The 22562-nt window shown below is 39.4% G+C and overlaps 1 protein-coding gene across 1 annotated transcript in view; it reads right to left on the minus strand.

Moving 5' to 3' along the window:
• Positions 1 to 20823, minus strand: part of UGP2 (UDP-glucose pyrophosphorylase 2) — a 69156-nt gene extending 48333 nt beyond the window's left edge. Inside the window, exons 1-3 of the mRNA XM_045884905.3 lie at positions 20422 to 20823; positions 4805 to 4932; positions 3863 to 3970 (exon numbers count right to left, since the gene is read on the minus strand). Coding sequence (XP_045740861.1) covers positions 3863 to 3970; positions 4805 to 4932; positions 20422 to 20440 — 255 coding nt within the window. The 5' untranslated portion in view covers positions 20441 to 20823. The remainder of the gene's footprint in view (positions 1 to 3862; positions 3971 to 4804; positions 4933 to 20421) is intronic.
• Between the last annotated feature and the right edge of the window lie 1739 nt (positions 20824 to 22562).

A 22562-nucleotide genomic window follows, 5' to 3' on the forward strand; every position in this document is an offset into this window, starting at 1 on the left:
AAAAAAAAACTTTTCACCCAACAAGGGATGCTCAAAGCAAACAATCCTATTATCACATCATGTCAAATCCTCAGCCAAACTGCCCTTAGTAAGTCTTTCAAAAAAGATGTGCAAACATTAACTGCACAATAAACTATGATTCAACTTCCAAAAAAAAACCAGTGTATTTTTACTCTGCACACATACACTAACTTTCTCAGAATGCCTTACCATTTAAACATATACATTTTAATGTTTTGTACTGATAGACTAAGAAAAGCTCTCAATTATTTTATGGAGCCCAACCAAAAATCTGTTGAGGTTAAAATCACATTATGTGATATTCTTCATGCCAATTCTCTGCTTAAAAAAAAAAAAAGAGTTGGACCCTATATAACTCTTCCCCATTTACAAATAAATCCTCACCCTTTTGGGGGCTTTAAAACAAGAACAATAACAAGTCAACCAGGGACCCTGTGTTCCTACCTAAATGAAAAAACCTTCTTTAGAGAACATTTTTTACATAAAGGAGAATGTACCTTATTATCACCAGAGGTCACGATCAGCCAGGTGATAACAGGCGCCCTACCTTAATACATTTTTATAAAACTTTCTTTTGGGGGGCATCTGGGTGGCTCAGTCGGTTAAGCATCTGCCTTTGGCTCAGGTCATGATCCCAGGGCCTGGGATCAAGCCCTGCGTCAGGCTCCTTGCTCAGCGGAGAGCCTGTTTCTCCCTCTCCCTCTGCCTGCAGCTCCCCCTGCTTATGCTCTTTCTCACTCTCTCTGTCAAATAAATAAAATCCTAAAAAATAAGTAAATAAATCTTTCTTTTGTTTATATAGCTAAATATCAAGATACATCTTGTTTATAACATCTATATAGTTAATATTCACAAAACTGGAGCAGAGCATTATACCATAACTCCATAAATTGAGTTCTTTTCTCTTAGCCATAATTCAATAAAATATGGACTCCTTATTTATTTTTTTAAGTAGGCTCCATGCCCAATGTGGGGTTTGAACTCATGACCCTGAGATCAAGAGTCAGATGCTCTACCAATTGAGCCAGCCAGGAGCCTGTGGACATAATAGGCTTTTCAAAAAAAAAAAAAAAAAAAAAACACGTATGTGCAGAACAAACTCATGGTTGTGAAAGGGGAGGGGAGGTGGGCAAAGCTGGGGAAGGGAATGGGAGAGACAGGCTTCCAGTTAAACAGTAAGTTACAGTGAATATAGGCAATAATTATAAAAGTACTATATGGGGACAGATGGTAGCTACACTTGTAGTGAGCACAGCATAAAGTATAAAATTGTTAAGAATCACTATATCATACACCTGAAACTAGTGTAACATTATGTGTCAACTACACTTCAACAAAAAACCAAAAATTAAAAAACAAAACAAAACATGTATATGCTTACTGACAGAGCTAAACTGAAGTATTCAACACAGTAGGCAAGAGTGAGTAAAATGTGACAACAAAATTTCAATGCCTATCTATGAGCATATCCTTCAATCTAGCATTTATAAAAAATATTTTTATCTAAAAATTAATCATCTGAACTGAAAATGGTACTTAAGATCAGTTTTCTGGAGGCCAAAGAAGTAAACTACTGAAGAACTTTTGAAAATAAGTATACTAAGATGGGGTCAGCAACATTTTTCCATAAAGGGCCAGGAAGGAAATATGTTAGGTTATGTAAGCCACATGGTCTCAATCTTGAACATTAAAATATACTGAAAGTAACAAATCTGTGTGCCTTCCTTCAAGGTAGGCACTATCATCAAACAGTTAAGTTTGTGTAGGAAAAAAACCAAAAAAGTCCAGGTATGCAAGCAAGAATTAACCATACCTTTACACCCAGGTTCATCATTAATTACAAAAATGAAGTTACTTCAATGAGGAATAAATTCCTAGGAAAAAATTATAGTTACTTAAGAGGAGAGAAATAAATTTGCCTAAATTTTTGTTATAATTTTAGGCCTATTCCCAAACATTTTTAAAAATCTGACTGAATTTACAAATAGTTCCTTTTCTCTTATTACTCTTTTTCAGGAGAAAATATTATTAATTCTACACTTAAAATCAGAAAAAATCAATCATAATTCATTCACTAAGGCCAAGGAATCAAAGACCAAAATAGTAGACCTTTTATACTTACACACACACACACACACACACACACACACACACAGTAACTGGCAAGCATTATAGGCAAGAAGAATTTTACCTTCAACATAAACCATGAGAAACTCCTCAAGGTGAATGCTTAGGTGGGATTTTTTTTTAAGCTTGTTTCTTTTTTTTTTTTTTGCTTTTTGTTTTTTTTACAATGAGCATGTATTTCATAATTTTAACAAATTTAAGAACTAAAAAGCACTTTCCACATACTAGAAATAAAAGTACTCCTAACCAAGAACTGTATTTAAGATTTTTTCAGGAAAAAATACAAGAGACTCCATTAGCTTAAGCCACCATAAATGGTATATAAATGAATGTGTGCAGTTATGTTCCAATAAAACTTTACAAACACAGTCAGTGTAGTAGCCTTCATGTAGTACTCTGCCAAACCCCTGCTCTAAACAGCAGTTTTAAAACCAATATTAGATTACCTAAGATTGGAGACATTTAAGAGATAAACTATCTACAAACAATTGCTCCACTCTACCAAGTCTCTTCTACCTGCAATGAAAAGTGCTACAAAGCAGCAGACGTCAAATAGGACAGGGAAGAAAGGTCACTATGTTAACAAAACCTATTCCCTAGACAATAACTGCATTTAGATCATCCATTCAATAAACATTTGCTCAGGACACAGGGTTCCCTGGCTTCAAGGTCTGGTAAGACGACAACACATGCATACAATCAACTACTACTCAAGCCAGCTAAGTGCCACATTATGGTCGAAATAACCACCAGTATCTGAAAAAGGCTTCATGGTTTAACATGTTTCCACATATACTTAATAAAGCCTCATAACAACCCTGTAAAGTACATAAGTCACTTGGTATTATTCTCATTTTACATAAAACTCGTAAGTAGTCAAACTAGGATTTGTACCTCTAATACTACTGCACTATCCTTCTTCAGAGCAACTTTATGCTAGGGGTCAATGACAGAGATGGAGGCATTTGGACTGAGCCTCAAAGAATGGGCAGGATTTTGACAGGTGAGGAGACCAAAATATTCCAAGGAAATGACATACACAGAAGTCTAGAAGCTAGGAAATACAACACGTGAAAAGCAGGCAGGAGAAAGAGGGCTATAAAGATGGTTTCAAAGCACGAGGAGAGCTTTAAGTAGGTGACTTAGCATCTGTACAAGACACTAAAGGTTATGAGAAATCAGATAGTTTGGGAGAGAGAAGGAAGAAAAGAACATAAATGAAGCTCTTACTGTGTGATTGGTACTTTGCAAAAGAATCACCTCATATTCAGGGATGTTAAGTTATGAGGTAGTGATGGGGTGCCTGAGTGCTCAGTCAGTTAAGCATCTGCCTTCAGCTTGGGTCATGATCTCAGGGTCCAGGGATTGAGCCCCACATCGGGCTCCCTCTCAGCGGGGAGTCTGCTTCTCCCTCTGCCCCTCCCCCTCTTGTTCTCTCTCTCTCTCAAATAATAAAATCTCTAAGAAAAAAAAGTTATGAGGTAGCGTTATAGGGTGATTAGACTTTCATATGTCCTCTGCAGGACTGAAAAGATGGGACTAACAGAAGGGAAGGCAGTAGGCTATCTCTGTAGTTTTGTTATGAGGGAAGAGAATGCAAAGCAATTCCTGTCTATGTCTCAAGTGATGGTTCTCACCCACAGTACCTCACTCCCAAATTTAAACCCAGGTTTTAAATTACCTTAAATTTTCCTACATCTTATCTAAAACTTACCGAATCTTCTGGAGGTCTCTGGATTTTTCCCCAATCCACAGAAGGTCCCTTTTCTTGCAGAAATCTATGAAATAGCTTCCGAAATCCATCAAGGTCTTTTTTAGTGTGCTATGAAAATAGAAGTTCTTGTTACAACTAGCAGAATGCTTACTATTTAATAAGTATAGATACATATTATACATTAAAAACACCTTTCAATGAAATTCTTGTACTATTAGGACATGAAGCAGTACAGAGACTTTTCTGTATCCCCAACTTAAAAGTGAAGAGGAAGAAAAGCTAATAGGAACCATACTTAAAGGAATACAAGCAAATAATCCTCCAAATCTTGCACCAGTATCATGTAAACTGAACGCCATTAGGTCCATGGGTATTTCAATTGGTTCTCTACATTTATTCACCAATATCTTTCTCTACCTCTTTTAATGAAAATTAGTCTTTATCTGAAGAAAAAGGCACAAGACACAGCTAAACTCAAAACATTAAGTACAAATTTGAAACTGAAAAAGGTTGATGTATTGATTTATAAGCAGAAAAGTAAAAATACCTGTCTATGCTGGGAAACCTCTATGATAGCTGACAAAGTAGCATGGTTTTATTAGAACTGGCTCTCTGGAAAAAGGCATGCAGCAGGCTATATGGTTGATAAACTTCTCACAATTCTAACTGAATACTGGTATCCATTTTTCTACCCAATGATATTAGAATACAGAACAAATGAAATTTTGTTCTGATTCTTTTAGACTTTAGAAACTTCCTAGAATTAAAAAAGGACAATGGTTTAACAATGGGCAAATGCTGAAAATCCTTAACTGTTAAGCAATCCTAATTTTTTTTATTGCTCTTACATTTTGTGCTTATTTCAGGCTAGATGATCAACAGCGGCAATAGCAATTCAGTATGTCGATGGATGGAAGCAACAAGACACTGTAGAATCCTTACCTCAAACTCACGTGATGGTGCTGTAGTAAGTATTTTTTCTAGTTCCTTCTTCACAGATAATTCTAGCTCTTGTCGAATGACTTCTTGAAACTGAGAAGCGCCATCTTGAGACATGGCTTTGCTAAGATCTTAAAAACATAAAACCACCAACAGAAAAATCAGACAGCTGTTCACAGCTGGTAAGCTATAACTGATTTATTTCTAGTGCACCAGCAAATGAAAAGGGCTCAATCCTATGGTCTCATCATCCTCTTGGATTTCAGTAGTGTCAACTAATTAGGACTATATAACCATATGGCCTGAAATTTGGTACACCTGTATGCATTACTAGTATATCTGAAACACTAAAACACTTTTGGGAATAAGGGGCATGTGGGAATAAAAGGATTAATCCTCACTTGTGCACATAGTTCCATGTCTACTAATGTTTCCCTCTTAGCCATCAAAGCTGGAGAAAAATGGGAACAATTGGAATAATGTTAATAAGGGTATATTTTACAGAACATGCCCTTATGGAACTACTGCCTGATAAGAGAACCAAAGGGGTTGAGCAACTTCACAGAAGCAAAAAACCCCTTCCCCTCCAGGCCAGATGAAAACATTAAGGAATTCTTTCCATTTTAGAAAGGAAGCCACGCCAATTTCACATCCCTTACTAAAGAAAAACCCCTTGAGAGATACTGGCAATTCCCAGGTGCCTCTATGTCTCTGGCATCAAAATTTTCACTTAAAAGGACACAGCTGCTTCCCCACTTCTTGTCCTCAATTTCAGCCAAGACTTTTCAGGCTTATCTGTGTCAGACAAGACTATCAGGGCTTTTGGCATAGCTGGGCATCTCTGTGATAGATGGATCTCACTAAAGGTGACTCACTAAAGGTGACAGAAATGCCTGATGAAAACAAATAAAAATAGAAAAATATAGAAAAAGAAAACATTCCAGGCCTAAGTACCTTGGGAGAAAAATGCCAACACAGGTTGTTTTACATGCTTATCTAGATAGTAATTATCTTGTCTATTACTTATAAAATAAGGGATAATCAAACTATTGTTCATCTTACCCTTTTTCTTCAATACCTAACTCAAACTTATTTTATAAATGTAGTTTTGAAGCTTATGTTCAAACATTTTGTTTGATAACTAGTCCTACAATTAGCAAAATCATTTTTTTTTAAGAATTTTATTTATTTATTTGACAGACACAGTGAGAGAGGGAACACAAGCAGGGGGAGTGGGAGAGGGAGAAGCAGGCTTCCCACTGAGCAGGGAGCCCGATGCGGGGCTTGATCCCAAGACTCTGGGATCATGACCTGAGCCAAACACAGACGTTTAACCGACTGAGCCACCCAGGCGCCCCCAGAATCATATTTCAATAAAACTAAAAATACTCCCTCCCACATACCATAAATTTTTTTAAAAGATTTATTTTAGAGGCGAGAGCAGGGGAAGGGTTAGAGGGGGAGGGAGAGGGAGAATCTCAAGAAGACTCTGTGCTGAGCATGGAGCCCAACTTGGGGCTCAATCCCAGGACCCTGAGATCATGACCTGAGCTGAAATCCAGAGTCCCACGCTTAACCGACTGAGCCACCCAGGCGCCCCCCCCATAAATTCTTTTATTTGTTATCTGGGCAGAAGAAAACATTTATACAGACAGAGTTAAAGCCAACATAATATTTTTAAGATACTTGTGAGAACAGAAATTAGTAAATTATGTAATTCTTAAAGCAATTAATTTAATGTAGACAGCTTATCCTTCTCCCAAATACCTAAAAATGTTAACAAATGAGATATTTAACATCACTCTTCAAAAACCTTTTTAAATCCATTTTCTGTCATACTGAAATCTAAGAGGGAAAAAAGAAAAGGAAATTTGGTGAGAGCACATAATCTAATCCTAAAATAGCCATTTTCTACCTGTGTTCTTTTTATAGGCATAAACCACAACAAAAATAAGTTTATGACTCCAGTAAAACTTTTAAGTGACCCAAACAGGTCCATAAATAACTTCTTTGAGCTAAGAAACACACCTTTGTGTTCCATAAACCAACCTAAATGTAAGCAACTTATCATTTGTAAAAATTCATAACAATGGATGAGCACCTCTGCGTAACTATGACAGGTAATTAAAACACTCCTGCAGAACATTTTAAACTAGAGTTAATGTGACATCAACTACAAAGCTTCATCCCTTGGCTGACTTAATTTTAAAATTTGTCACAGTTGGGGCGCCTGAGTGACTCAGTCGGTTAAGCATCTGCCTTCGGCTCAGGTCATGATCCCGGGGTCCCGGGATGGAGTCCCGCATCGGGCTCCTTGCTCCGCGGGAAGCCTGCTTCTCCCTCTCCCACTCCCCCTGCTTGTGTTCCCTCTCTGACTGTGTCTCTCTCTGTCAAAAAAATAAATAAAATCTTTAAAAAAAAAAAAATTTGTCACAGTTTAAGAACCACCCCCCACCCTGCTGTGCCATGTATACCTGGGATATCTCTCCCCCAATCTTTAAGCCAATGCCCATATTTAAGAAATAATTTAGAAGAAAAATTTACTAAATATAAAACTTCTAAATTAAGGAACACATGAATTTTTTGATTCTGTGTCACAGATGGATTAAAATGGATCAGGAACTTTATAATGATTTTTTAAAAAAGTTTTTGTTGGACTCAAAGACATCTACAGACTTGCTGCTTTGTTGAAGTTAGATCTTGAAAGCCAGCATTCTCAGTCACATTCCTAAAAATTAGTGATGGGAACATTTAATTTATATTCTGGGCAAATGCCAAGATGAGATAACAAGAAATGTAACTGCAAAGTTTGAAGATAACTGTAGTAGCTGTTTGAGATTTGTCTACATGAGAATAGTAAAAAAAACAAAAACAAAAATCGAACAAACAAAAAAAACCCCAAGCTTTAGAGACTTCCTCTGTAGAACTGCCTATCATTCTACATGATTTAAGGTAAAAACACACAAAACCCATCTCACAATCCTCCCTATCAAGCCAAGAAAGGCTGGCTGAAAGACACATTTAATGCTACATGTGATATTTGCCAGCTGCAGGAGGTTCAACCTTAGGATACAGATAAAAAAAAAACAAACAAAAAAACCCCAGACACAGATTCAAACTCAAGTTGTAACAAATATCCCTAACCTTTATTCTTCCCATTCCTTTGATATAGCACCAAATGCAAACACAGAACAACTTGTATTCCTTCCAGTCACTCTACAGGTATGAACAGCTAATACAACAAAGAACATTATGAAGTGCCTTTCACCTCTTCCACCCTATTCCACTGCTGTTTCCTTCCCTGTCCTCTGGGCGGTGCTACTATGAAGTTTTGTTTTTTAGGGACTAAAGAATAAAGAAGGGCTATTAAGGATTAAAGCATATGCAAGAATAACAACTTATGCTTAATCAAGAAGGGTGTCTATCTTAAACACCTGACACAGACTGGGAGGCACAGAGCTAGAAACCATTTCCCTTAGCAGTGACCTCCTTATCCATCCTGAATTTCTAATAAAGGTCTGGAATTTCTGGTAGGAAAGGAAATACAGACCTTAAAAGCTTTCTTGGACTTACATTCTCAGGTTGCACTTCTGGCAATGACAGTTGTGTTTCTAATGGAAGGTCAATTAAAGAACCCCGTGAATAATGCAAGATCCCTAACCTCCCAAAATGTTTTATCCCTTCTCACTTCCTAGCAACTGAGAACTGCTCCTCCTCAACTTTGGACAGTGGATTAGGAATCAAACATTTCATTACTGGGGTGCCTGGGTGGCTTAGTCGATGAAGCAACCAACTCTTGGTTTCGGCTCAGGTCATGGTCTCAGGCTCGTGAGACAGAGCCCCGTGTCCAGCTCCGCGCTGGGCATGGAGACTGCTTAGGATTCTCTCTCTACCCCTCTCTCTGCTGGCCTCCCCCAAACCCTGCTTGTGTGAACACGCTCTCTCTCAAAAAAATAAGTAAATAAAAATGAAAAATAAAAGAACAGCTACAAAATTTTTTTTAAAAAGACATTTCATTACCTTGGCCATAACTCAAAACATTTTGAGAGATGACAGGGAGCATTTTATCTACCCTCAACATTTTAAAGAGGAAATTAAGGCTGAAATAGTTAAATGAGTTACCCAAGGTCATAGAACCAGCAAATGCTGGAGCTCAGAAGCAAAGCCAAATTTATCTGAGTGCCATCCCACCAAAGTGAGGTGGAAATATCCTGCTCATTTTTTCCTCCTAGTCTGACTCTCTTTAATCCTTGGCACAAAATCCAAAAATAACACTCCAAAAGCATTTCTATCAGAATGTCTTCTTATACCCAATGGAACAGACAGGAAACTCCCTTCCAAATGGGCTTACTAGAATTGTCCTGGTGACTTAATTATAATTTAGTCAATTTGGGATAGAACAGGAAGTAACTTTTTTTTTTTTTTTTTTTAGAAGTTTTTCTGCCACATCAATTTCCTAATTCTTCCTTGTTCACAAGAACTAAAATTTCAACATCATGGACTTTCCCCTATCCAGCTGGAGCCAAAAAAAAAAGGAAGAAAGGAAAAAAAGGAAGAGGAAAGCAATAGAATCAAGAGGTAGGAGACACTCAGTCTAACAAGTGATGGTTTTCATTTAATTCAGGTATTTCATTTCATCCATTTCATCAACTAAGAGGTATACATAATACCCTTCCCTGACATCCCGATACTGGCACAAACAAAACAACTTCACATTTTTTCTTTTTTAAGATTTTATTTATTTATTTGACAGAGAGAGAGACAGAGCACAAGCAGGGGAAGCAGCAGGCAGAGAGACAGGGAGCCTGACGCGGGGCTCGATCCCAGCACCCCGGGATCATGACCTGAGCCGAAGGCAGCCGCTTAGTGACTGAGTCACCCAGGTGCCCCACAGCTAGCTTCACAATGCACAGGCCATGGAAAGACTATAGAAAGAATACCAAGAGCAACAGAGGTTAGGAGCTCTCCCCAGGCCACCTCCCCACCACCACTCATTAGATCTATCAGTCCCAACCTTCCTGTGGAAACCCACACTGAGAGGAACCCAAAGTCAGAGTATTAGAGAGCTCACTTAACCTTAAACCAGGAAATGACTTGTGAGCCAAGTATGGTAAAGTCCCCACTCATCTGCAGGGGATATGTTCCAAGACTCCCAATGGATGGCCTGAAACCACGGATAGTACCAAACCCCATATATATTATTTTTTTCCATATATATTATTTATATATATATATTATTTTTTCCTATACATACATACATAGCTATGATAAAGTTTAATTTATAAATTAGGCATACTAAGAGATTAACAATAAAATAGGATAATTGTAATGCACTATATGAATGTGGTCTCAAAATATTGTACTGTACGCAGCCTTCTTGTGACTTTGTGAGAAGATAAAATGCCTACATGACGAGATGAAGTAAAGCAAACGATATAGGCATTGTGACATAGCGTTAAGCTATTGCAGGCATGCCTCGTTTTATTGCACTTTGCAGATATTGCCCCCCCCCCGCCTTTTTTTTTTTTTTTTTTTTACAAACTGAAGGTCTGTGGTAACCCTGCATTGAGCAAGTCTATCAGCACCTTTTTTCCAATGGCATTTGGTCACTTGTGTCTCTGTGTCACATTTTATTACTCTCACAATATTTCAAACTTTTTCATTATTGTTATCTTTGTTATGGTGATCTGTAACCAGTGATTATGACTCGCTGAAAGTGCAGATGATGGTTGCATTTTTTAGCAATAAAATATTTTTAATTAAGGTATATATATTTTTTAGACATAATGCACACTTAATAGATTACAGTACGGTATAAACATAACATTCAAATGTACCAGGAAACCAAAAAAACTCATTTGACTCTTACTTTATTGCAATATTTGCTTTACCGCTGTGGTCCAGAACTAAACCTGAAATATCTCTTGGGTATGCCTGTATTGACCTTCTGACAGTATGTCAGGAGGAGGATCATCTGCTTCTAGACTTCAGTTGAGGGAAGTAAACGGCAGATAAGGGGGGGGACTACTGTAAGTTTAAAACTCTAAGAATGTACTGGTAACTGGAAATATCCATGGATAAAGTTGAGGACATATACTGACTAGATTTATGACCAATTAAAGCTAACTATCCTCTTTTGGGTTGTCACTGCAGTCCTTAAACTCAGTTATTTGTGAATATTCCTCCTAGAAAAGCTTTTCTTCTTTGGATTCCATTACCCAATATTACTCTACATTCTTTTTCTACCTCTGTGACCGGGCCTCAATTTCTGTAACTGGCTCTTTCTTCTCTACTTCCTGAGTTTCCTAAGATTCTATCCCCAGACCGCTCTTGCCCTCAATTATGACCTTACCAGTCTCATTACTGGTAACTCCCAAATATGTGCCTCACATCCTTATCTTTTCTTCGGAGCTCCAGACTCACATTCCCTACAGCCTTCTAGACTTTTTCTATCTGTATACTCAGGTTGGGTACCTCAAACTCAACATGTCCAAATCATCTAAACCAAATACACCTCCCTCCCTGCTCCCCATGATATGAACATTCTCCTAGTCAGTGCTAGATGACCTATAAACCTCAGCACAGTTGGACTCTTCCCTTCTTTCCCCTCATATAACATCAATCCAATACTATATACTTCAATTGCCACAACTCCACTCATTGCTTTTCATTCCCACTGCTGCTACTTTAACTTCCCTCTCATTTTCACTCTCCTGGTCATGATGACAACAGCTTTCTAACCAGTCTGCCCATATGTCACTCTAACCTGTGGTACCAAGCAGAATGGATTGGTCTCCCTAAACTGCAACCCCAGTCACATCACTTCTTTTCTTCATTGATGGGATTTGCATTTGATGAGAAACAAATACAAATTCCTTAGCCAGACCTGTCTTAAAAACCAAGTTGAAATAACTTTTTGAGTAGCCAAAGTTACTGAAAGTGCTAGAGAAGAATGCCTAAAGGTTGTAATTTCTTAGTTCATTTGTGGTATCTCAATAGTGCTTCTAAAACTTCAATGTGCATACAAATCACCTGGAGGGTTTGGTTTCTTAAAACATAGATTCCTGGGCAAGCTCCCAGAATTCTGACTCTGGAGGTAGGTCTGGTGTGGGGGGAATATGCATTTCTAATAAGTGAATGCTACCTGTATTGCTTTGAGTAGCTCTGATATAGATTATACTCCACTTAATACATTTGTAGGAGTCATGCACATCGTTCATCTCCCTACACAATGCTATTCTGTCACCTATTGTCTGCCCCAAGGCAGAGATGGCACCAGGCCCAGATTGGTCTAAAGCCTTCCCAGAGATTGGTTTAAGCATGGAACATAATACGATTCTGGCCAGTGAGCCACGAGGGCATAGTTTGCCAAAGGACTTAGGAGAAAGGTGCTCCTCACTGAAAAAAGAGACACATGGAAAAAAAGAGTATCTTTTCCGCCCCTGGACATATGTGCCCATCCCTCACCTCCAGTTTCTTCTGCCATTAGGGAGCTTAAGGGAAGTTAACCTAAGAATGAGAAAAATGGGCTTAAGAAAGCAGAGAAGGAAGGAAAGACTGATGCAGTCTTTATACTCAATTAGCCAACTCTGGAACATCCCACTTCAAGATTCATGTGATGTAAGTCCTTCAGTTTTTAAGCCAACACTGTCTGTACTTTTCTGTTCCGTGAAATTAAAAGCATCCTAGTTATTATAAGATTGTTCCAAAACACACATCTCAAGTGTCATTCAACATATTTAGAGCAGGGTAGGCAGAAATGAAGAGGAAAAAAATTAGAAATTAGTGGCCCAGCATGAATTCCAAAATCATGAGAAATCATCCCAGGCTCCTGGAAACCTACCTAATACCTCAGCCTCCAAAGCCTGAAACTCTGCGATTTTGAGTAGCTTCTGCTATTTTGGGGGTCATGTTCTATGTTCTAGGTGGTAGCTTCTGAACATGCAACGAGGCCTTCCTTTCTATCACAGTTCCTTGAATGTGAGGGTTTTAATCACTCCTGCCTCTATATTATATCAAACAGCCCCTAAAATTTAACTCTTTGCTTAGATGTCTGTATGCAACACTTCAAAGGCGCTAGCCATGAATAATTTTTTTCCAACACCTACCTCAGCATCTGACACAGTGCAGACACCTGATAATATGTAAATAAGAGATTGAGACTTATATTTTTATATTAGTGGCTTGAGCAGCCACTAATATATATCATTCATCAGAATTCAGTTTAAATGTAATATCCTCCTGGATCTCTTTCAAAAACTAAGCATGGTTGCTCACGTGATTCTTCTATCTCTCCTTTATAACATCATGCTTTTTAAAGTTTATTAAATGTCTTTTTCCCAAGTTATAATCTCTGTACAAATACATTATGTCTATTTTGCCCAGGTTATATTCCCACCGCCTAACACAGAGCTTGAAACATAGCAAATATTCAAGTAATGTTTATTAAATAAATAAGAGCCTATTATGATACTGCTATGTGGTGGAAATGCATTAAGTGGGTAGAGTCCAGTCTAGTGAAGGTAGGGTCTGATAAGGCCAAAGAGAAAGTATTTAAGAGCCAGGAATTATGGTCATGGGGAAGCAGGGCTAGCAAAATATGGACTGTGTCTTGAGCCCTTGGAAGTCCCCAAGGCTTCTTAAGAAGAGGCTGATTTATCAGTCAATTATCAGGTATGTTGTCAAACAAATTTCAAACTGATAGCCAATCTAGACAAAATGACCTCTAAATTAACTTAAAAACTGTTTTTAACTGTTAGAATTTACACATAAACCACATTTCTCATTAATAAAGATTAATTCTGCTCTCATACAACAGAGTAGCTCTTAAAATCTTAAGGGAAAAAAAGAAAGTATCACTTCTGGAAAACTTTTCAGAAGAGATGTGTCAACTGGTTAAATAGTACTACCTTGCATTAAAGTTTAACAGATATAAGAAGGCATGCCAAGGGGCCTAGAACACTCATTTGTTGAGAGGAAGAAAAAGAGATACAACAAACTCATCATCATCAAGCACAAAAAATTATTTGGCAGGCTTGCCCTGTAATTTGATATATGTACATTTAGATAAAACTAGAATTCTAAGCTTGGAAAAGCTTTAAGGTCAGTGAGTCCCATTCTCTTATCTTTGAGACGGAACAGGGCCCCAGAGATGCTGACTTGCTTAAGGACGCTGTAGCAGTGCCAGGCTGGAATCCAAACCCTGGCGCCCTGCTTCTCCCTCCTCTTCCTGACGGAAGGTCTCCCCTTTCTTGGTTACAGTGCTTTTTTTACATGGTTTGTCACCTCCAGGAGTATGCCTGAATGAAAACATGCAAAAACCCAACTATGTCTACATGTGATGTTATTAGGTGAGATTAAAACTACATACCAGAATAAGCATCCTTTTATGCTCGTCACCTTTTCCCTCTATACTGTTTGTTTTCTGGGCAGTGAAAAAAATCGAAGAAAGTTTTTATGCACGCTCTAAATATTTTGTTACCAAGGCTAAGCATTCTATCACTGGCATAAGTGAACCTAAAACAGTGCATAGAACTGTGTTATTCCATTTTCCTGCACTCTTTCGAACTTTTAAAATTCTAGGCAGGGCTTAAACATCACATCAGCCTTTGCCAGGGCAACAACCAGAGGAAAGCAAACTCCAAACAACTTGTCTGCAGGCCTTTGTGGCCAAGGAGCAATGGAGTTATTGTTAAAGGGAATATCCCCTAGAGTAGTATTTTTTACACTTTGGTGACTATTAAACAGCGGACTAAGCATAATATGACTATTTCATATACATGAATACACTGAATAATTCTTTTTTTAAAGATACAAGTGAAATCACAGAGAAACAGGGAACTCTCTCGATTTGCATAGGAAAAATTAACAAGTATCTTGAAATGTTTTGGAAAACAAAACATTTTGTTGTTTATGTAAGTTAACTAAGACAACATAGCCAATTTCTCCTTGGTTCTCAAAAACAATCCTTAATTGTCAACATGGTTTGGGGGCACAATTGATTTCTTTTGGCAATAACTGAGAAAAATAAACAATGGGACTCTTGGCAGAGGCAGAAATTGAGCCCTAAACAATTACTTTGCAACGAACTAAAGGAGACGTCTGCAACACCAATAACTGGGAAACAGCTTTCAAATGGAGTATTATCCTCTTTCTCACACTTAAGCCCTATCATATACATAAAGTTTAATTTTCTTTTGATAGCTTGGCAAGCCAACTTTCACGAATTTAAAAGTTATTAATAGAAAAATGCATGCCTGGTAGAAGAATTTTAGAAGCCTAAGACATATGGCTTCAATTAATTGTCATTGTGCCTGGAACAATCTATCAAATTGTATTGTATTTTATTGTATTGTCCACAATACAAACACTATTATACCAAGTTCAAAATATGATAGTTTAGAAAAGAAAGGGGCGCCTGGGTGGCTCAGTTGGTTGGGCGACTGCCTTCGGCTCAGGTCATGATCCTGGAGTCCCGGGATCGAGTCCGGCATCAGGCTCCCTGCTCGGCGGGGAGTCTGCTTCTCCCTCTGACCCTCTTCCCTCTCATGCTGTCTCTCATTCTCTCTCTCTCAAATAAATAAATAAAATCTTAAAAAAAAAAAAAGATAAAAAAAAGAAAACATAAGCTGTGTCAAAAGGACACAAGTCTTTAGAAAAAGTCAAGCTTCTAAAGAGATTCCAAGCAATCAAAATGGTGGTAAAGTGAATCATACTTCCTCATTCACTAAATCCCAAACCTTCAGAGGATCTCCCCCAAATTTTATTCTAATAATGCTGGGATTTTCTCCACTGGCATAAATTCTAGATATCAAGAGAAATCCCATTATGGAAACTTAGTACAGTCAACTCTTATTCATTTTTTTTTTTTTACAGATAATCAGAGCTAGTTTGACTTTCAAATATTAACTTTTCAATAATGGATATATCTGACTTTCAGGAGAACTCCTAGTATCCGCACTTACACATAAAAATACCAAATAGAATTTGGTGGAAAATAGAAAACACAGTACATTATTCTTTTACCTAGGACATTTTCGTTATTAGGCCAACTAATGTTCCTTACACAAATTAAGTATCCCATTATTTTAAAGTTACTACAATTTATAATTACAATTTTCTATGAAAAAAATAACACATACACAGAGAAAGGTCTCTGTGTAGCAGTATCACAAGAAAACACCTATTGTTCAAACTTAACATTTTAGAGTAATTTCCTTGTAAAGTTTTCAATTTATCTTCAGAATATTAAAATGGCACTTCCAAGAAGTATACCAGTTAAGATTTCTTATTTCTCTAATGTTCCCTATCAATTTCTTTTCTCAGTAGGCTTTCACAAATGAAAATCACCCATCTTACTAGAAGAAACACCCAGTTATCAAGAACAAAGGCAATTTAACCATAGAGATTACCAAGTCCATGGTGGAAAACAAAGTTTTCATCAGCTCAACTATTCTTTTCTATTTCTTTTAATTTTCCATTTATAACTGTGATTCTAATTTAATTAAGTCCCCCTCCCTCTATCAATATAATAAATTCTAAGCCATATCTTTAAAAAATGAGGAGTGTCCCTTAATCATTGCTTTGCCCCCTCTACTACTGTCTGAAAACCATGTCACAATCCCCCTGGGCTAAAAGCATCGTAGTCATCTAAATAATCAGCAAAAAGCTAAATTTAGTTTGAGGATTTGAGAAGAAGCAGGCCAAGGCCCAACCTCCACAAGCAGGCCCCAGAATGCATCTCATCCCTATATTCATCTGAGACCCCTCCAGTTAAAATTAGCTCAGCTAATCCTCCTTGGCTAGCTGCCATCTACCAAGCAGGAATCACCAAAAAAAAAAGGTCATAAAAAGAGAATTCCAACAAATGGGAAAGTCGATGGGCCTCAAATATTTTTTAAGTGACACAGAGATACTCAAATGGCTTCCCCTGAAATATAAAAAAGTACCTCAACTTAAGAATATTAAGGGACATTTTTATATAATTTAAATAGATAATGGCCTAGTAAAAGCAGTTTAAAAAAAGTCCCTCTACTATCACAGTATAAGCACATAACATGATCCTAGCTGGCTAGATGACAATATTTCCTGCACCATTTATAAATTTCAAATCATGTGTAGAGAGATTATCCCATAGCTCTCAAAACTTTTAAAAAGCAAAATCCCAAACGGCACCCATTATCAGCTGAAGACCCCTAGTACCTCCAACTGTGACAGGGAGTCCCTTCTCACTCAGCTAGTACTCACATTTTTTTAGAATAATTGGGGGCCCTGCAACAACCCCTGGAGTGGAGAAAACTAGCAAATGGAAAGTAATTTCACAGGTGCAGCCAGAAGGTGACCTGAGGGCAGAATACAACAGCTAGGCAATTATATCCTAGATCCAGGAAAGAAGAGTCTTCCTGTAAGAAAGATATTTAAGTGCCTGAGGAACACAGACTCGGGACATGCCCCAAGAAAGTTAAACCTTCGTTTGGCCAAGGAATATATACTGAGAGTGCTCCTATCAACACTAAGCATTTTTATTAATTGAACATTTCTACGGAATGACTTACTGGTCCCAGTGCTTGAGAATGGAGATGCCCAGTTTTCCTACAAAGCACATTGCCTAACTGTGGGAGAAGAGATTCAAGCCAAGTATAGCAACCCCAAATCTTGATCCAGGCAATCAAAAACACGTGCACACAATACACAGGTATAATACCTAGATGTTCTGAATTTCAAGTGCCCACTATAAGAGATGCCCATGAAATCTCAATACAGTGTACTGCACATTGTAAGCACTCAAAAATTGTTTTGTTGACTGGACTGAAAGGAAAACTGTCACCAATTATGTATTCATATCACCATTCAAGCTTCCCCCCTCCTACCCCTGCATTTTTTTTTTTTTTTAATATATCAACTCCCAAGTGCTGGGGGACTAAACACTAAACTTAGAATAGGAAAATAAAGAACTGTCATACCTGCCTTGTTTCTGTTTACTGCTGTTGACATGTGGTTATATTTATGGTGGCAATGCTATCTGTATGGCCACCATCATTTTAAGAAAGAAAAGCAAAACTCACTGGCCATCTGTGACTAGGACATTCATATAATTCACCTCATTTCAGCTTCTCAATAACCCTGTGGCAAAGTATTAGTACCCAATATTTATATAAGTAGAAACTGAGGTTCAGAAAAGTTATTATCTAAGATCACCTGTTAGCAGGACTCAAACCTAAATCCAAACGCTTCTATCTTTATAACATTTATGTAATCTAAGTGGTGTTATAAAAAAACTACAACTGAAAATAAAAATGTAGGCTAACCTACTAAAAAAACATGGAAAATGCTGAGTTTCTCATTTGTCATCCGTGACAAATTCTTTCGGAGCATCCACCATTTCAAGACACTGTATTTCCCCCAGAGATATAACACTATCTTTGCCCACAGGGAACTGACAGTCTTGCTGGAGAAACAAACCATCTGGATAAGGTTTTAATGTGAGAAGCAACAAAAGGTAATAGAAACGACAAGGGTTTTAGACACATATATGAATTTCAATGCTTACCAGCTGTGAACTTTGGACAAGATACTTAAATTTCCTCAGCTGTAAGGTGTAAAAATCTACCTCTTAGGGGTTTTATGAAGCTTAAATGAGACATGTGAAAACAGAGGCCTAATATTTGTTCAATCTTTCTTCAATGGCACGAGCTAAGTGTCAATGAGTAGAAATATCAGTAAGTGATATAGCAAAGATTAAACAATTTGATCTGGTACAAAAAAAAATTCTAAGACAAAAATCCCAAACCTTACACTTGAAAACTGATCTGTGGAGACAGCTGAATTAGCCAATTAGGTTTATCATTTGTAACAGCAGCAGAGTTAATTAAACATTCAGAGGGCTTACACCTGAAGTACAAAATGTAAACAATGACAAACAGGAACACAATCATGTTAAATTTGGAGGAGAGGGGTATCACCTTTTTGTGCAAAACTGCTAATTTAAAAGGAAAACTACCATTTAAAGTAAAAGTGAATGGCAACTAAATGCAATGTTGGATTCAATCATGGAACAGTAGCGTGAATAACTCTTCAGTTTAGTTAATAGTAATGTACCTATGATAAGGTCTTAGTTTTGACAAATGTGGAACTTTTCTATAAATCTGAAAGTATTCCAAGATAAAAAGCTTATTTTTTTTAAAAAAAAGCAGATGGCAAGGGAAAGGAATATACATAGCAACTCTTAGGTATTGCCACGGTGGATTTTGAATCTCCTGAAGACAGTCATTAACAGCAAAGTCTGTGAAATCAGTCAACACACACCACCTATGCAAGCTATTCTAATGCATAACTACAAGGAACACCTGAAGTGTAATATTCTTAAAGTGATTGTCCATTTTTCCCTAGCATATTCTTGCCAAAAGCAGCTTTCTGCTAATTTTGTTGCTGTTACAAAACCAGAAAATTAAGTTACCTCGCTTTTCCATTCTTGACTAAGACATTTTTTCAATCAGAATATAAAAAGTCTCACCACATACAAGTTATAACATGAATTTGAAAGTCTAATGACAAGTGACATTTCTGAGCGTAGTGCTAAAGGAGGCAGGCGTAAGTGTCCCGTCTGTTTCCATAATAAGACAGGCAGCCAAATACTCTTAATCTATTATACAAAACTCAAAGAAGAGTTAATAAAATGATATAAAACTTACTAGGGCATTTTTATTCCTAAGATCAAATAATGGCCATAACTGACCTTTTTTTTTTTTTAAGTACCTCTGTTCAGAGACACATTAAGTGGTTGTGAACTTTCACTAGCTGTGTTCATCAAGACAGCTGAAGCTTTTACACTCGGGTCTGCAAGAGAAGGGTTTACTTGCATACAAGAAGGCAAATCCTATGCTAAAAACTAGTGAGTGACAGGTTTAAGGCAGACCAATTTCAGTGTGTACAACCAACACACACAGACATACAAGCGATCTTAATGCTTAACTCAGTTCAGAGGCATTCGCTAACTCTTTAATAGACATGTAAAATTTAGAGGGCAATTTTCAAGTTTCAAAGAAACCTTAATAATCTTTCCAGATTTCAAAGAAGGAAAAAATAAGCAGCAATGCAGCAAAGTCATTTCTCTTGCTGAAATGACCTCCAGCTTCTACAGACTACTCCCGGTTTCGCAATAACTGAATCTGAGACTCCAACCACGTACACACAAACGGAGCAGAAGCAGAGAACACTAAAGCTTCCCCAACAGTCCTGGCAAAACCCACCTACCTTCCCTCAGCCCTCCCAGTTTCCCTTCCCGTTCGCGCACACATGGTTACCTTGACTTCCACCAGTAAAAGAGAACAGGGGTTAATCAGCAGGCAAAATCCTGTTTTATCATCATTTACAGCCACTATCCTAGCGAGCCGGAGTGCTACTAACCTGATTTCAGGGAGGCAGAACTAAACCCGGCAGAACTAAACCCGGCAGAACACAGGGGTATAAATTGCCAACCCAGCAGCTCAAAGCAGCTCAAATGTCAATTTAAGGAAAAGGGTTTCGCAAATAGTGTCTCAAATGAACATTTCCACTTCCAAACCACCCACCTCCCGACTGAAGCAACCCAGGAGAAAAAACAAGGGGGGGGGGTGTCTTACCTTGTACGTATCTCGACATTTTAGGGATTTATTAAAATACTCTGATGTGTGTATATATATATTAATTTCTAGAGGAGCCACGCTATAGGGCAGGTCTTCTGTCTTCCTCCCCTGCTTTAACAACCGACGTGTTCTTTCTCCCCTTCCTATATTTAGTCACTTAAGGGAGTATTTATTCAAAGCTATTAAAACTGCCTCAAAAAACAAAACAAAAAAACCAACAAACAGGAAAACCTCCTCCACTTCCAAAAAGACAGGAACTTAGTGTGAGTCCGCTTGGAACTCCTATCTACACTGCGCTCCTGACACAAACCGGGGCCAACTGGAGACTCCCGGAAAAGGTAAAATCACACGAACTTAAATTTCATCAATGAAAGAGGAGGATCTACGACGGCTATTTCACCGCCCCCCGGGTCCCCACGCCCTCCTGGGCTGGACCGTAGCAGACGCTGGCCGGCCGCACCCGGCCCCCCCATCCCCTCCCCCTCACTGCCGTCCAGCCTCCGGCCAGTTCCCCGGGAAACCCCGGTCAACAGCTGCCAGCGCCCAACCAGGGTCCGGGAGGCGGGTGAGGCCGCAAAGAGAGGCAACGCAACCATTTTTACCAGCCCATAAACACCCTGGAACTAGGAGGGGGCAAGAATTCCAGGCGCTCGCCGGCGGGCCGGAGCGGCCAGCTCGCCCCCTTCCAGCAGCGAGTGGCGAAATCCTGCCGCGGCTTGTTCTCGGGAGGGGCCGAAGGCCACATCGCCCCTCCCCCGCAGCAAACACTAAGGGTCCATCCGCGAGGGGAGAAACTGCATGCCGCCCTGAGCCCGATGACAGGAGTGCGGGAGGGCCCCGAACCCCAAATTCGCCCTCCCAGGCCACACGGCGGGTCGCGGAGAGGAGCTTTACACGTCTCCCAGAGGGAAACACACCCGCCTGAGGGGTCTTGGGACGTCCGTCCCCGCCTCTCCAAACCGCCACCTAGACCCACCTTCTGCTTCTTTTAGCAGCTGGGAAATTGGGGGCGTTTATGGCGCCCCGGGAAGAAGGCTCGCAGGCTGAGAGAATGTCACCTCTGAGGCACCTTTCTCTCTCCCCTTCTCCCCTCACACATGCACAACTTGAACTCCTCGCCAGCGGTCACAGCCCAGCTGCTGACCCCCTGCGCCCACCTGGCTGCCGGCTTGTGACACCCCGAGCCCCCACTTCCTCCCAAACACCTCCCCTCCCCCTCCATTTGGAGCAGCCCCGCTCAATGCGGAAATGTCCCCGCAGCTCATACGGACAGGAACAACTACCAGTCAGGAGCCGAGGCGGACGCAGGGCCTGACCAATGAGACGCGCGTAGGTGGCAGGGGGCGGGGCGTCTGCGGCCCGAGGGAGCCCCGCGGAGGTGGGCGCCGAGCTGGACCCTGGGATCAGCTTGTGGGAGCCGCGTCTGTCGCGGCGGGGACGAGTAAAATTCCTAGCCTCTGCAGATACTTCAGCAAGGGAGAGAACCTGAAGCATGAGTGGTTATTTTTGTAGTCCATAAAAATGTTCCGGTTTACCAGGCATTGAAGATAGATACCTAAGCGGCCGGTAGAGCCAGAACGCCCCAGGGCAACTACCTGAGCGAGCCCAGGCCCTTCTCAGTAGATACAAACTCTACTCACTACTTCTGGTCTAGGGAGGGTGAAGGTGCGTCAAGGACTAAGCAGTGGGATGTGTGAGGCCCACAAACAGAAGGAGGGATTTAGGGCGTCACAAGGCTCCGCCACTAGAACCACCATGCCCCAGTACCTATTTCTGTAGAGATTTCTGCTGTGATAGGCATTTACTTTTCTTTCTTTCTTTTTTTTTTTTTTTAAGATTTTATTTATTTATTTGAGAGAGAGAGAATGAGACACAGAGAGCATGAGAGGGAGGAGGGTCAGAGGGAGAAGCAGACTCCCCGCCGAGCAGGGAGCCCGATGCGGGACTCGATCCCGGGACTCCAGGATCATGACCTGAGCCGAAGGCAGTCGCTTAACCAACTGAGCCACCCAGGCGCCCTAGGCATTTACTTTTCTGATCAAAGTGGAAATTAATGTTACCCCTCGAGATGCTTACCTTTAGTATTCTTGATGTCCACAAGGAAGGAGGATGTTAAAAGAACATTGGCAGTGGCGTGG

Source organism: Mirounga angustirostris, unplaced genomic scaffold (genome assembly GCF_029215605.1).
Source record: "Mirounga angustirostris isolate CCGP_5_RB_7025 unplaced genomic scaffold, mMirAng1.0.hap1 SCAF_10, whole genome shotgun sequence".
NCBI lineage: Eukaryota > Metazoa > Chordata > Mammalia > Carnivora > Phocidae > Mirounga > Mirounga angustirostris.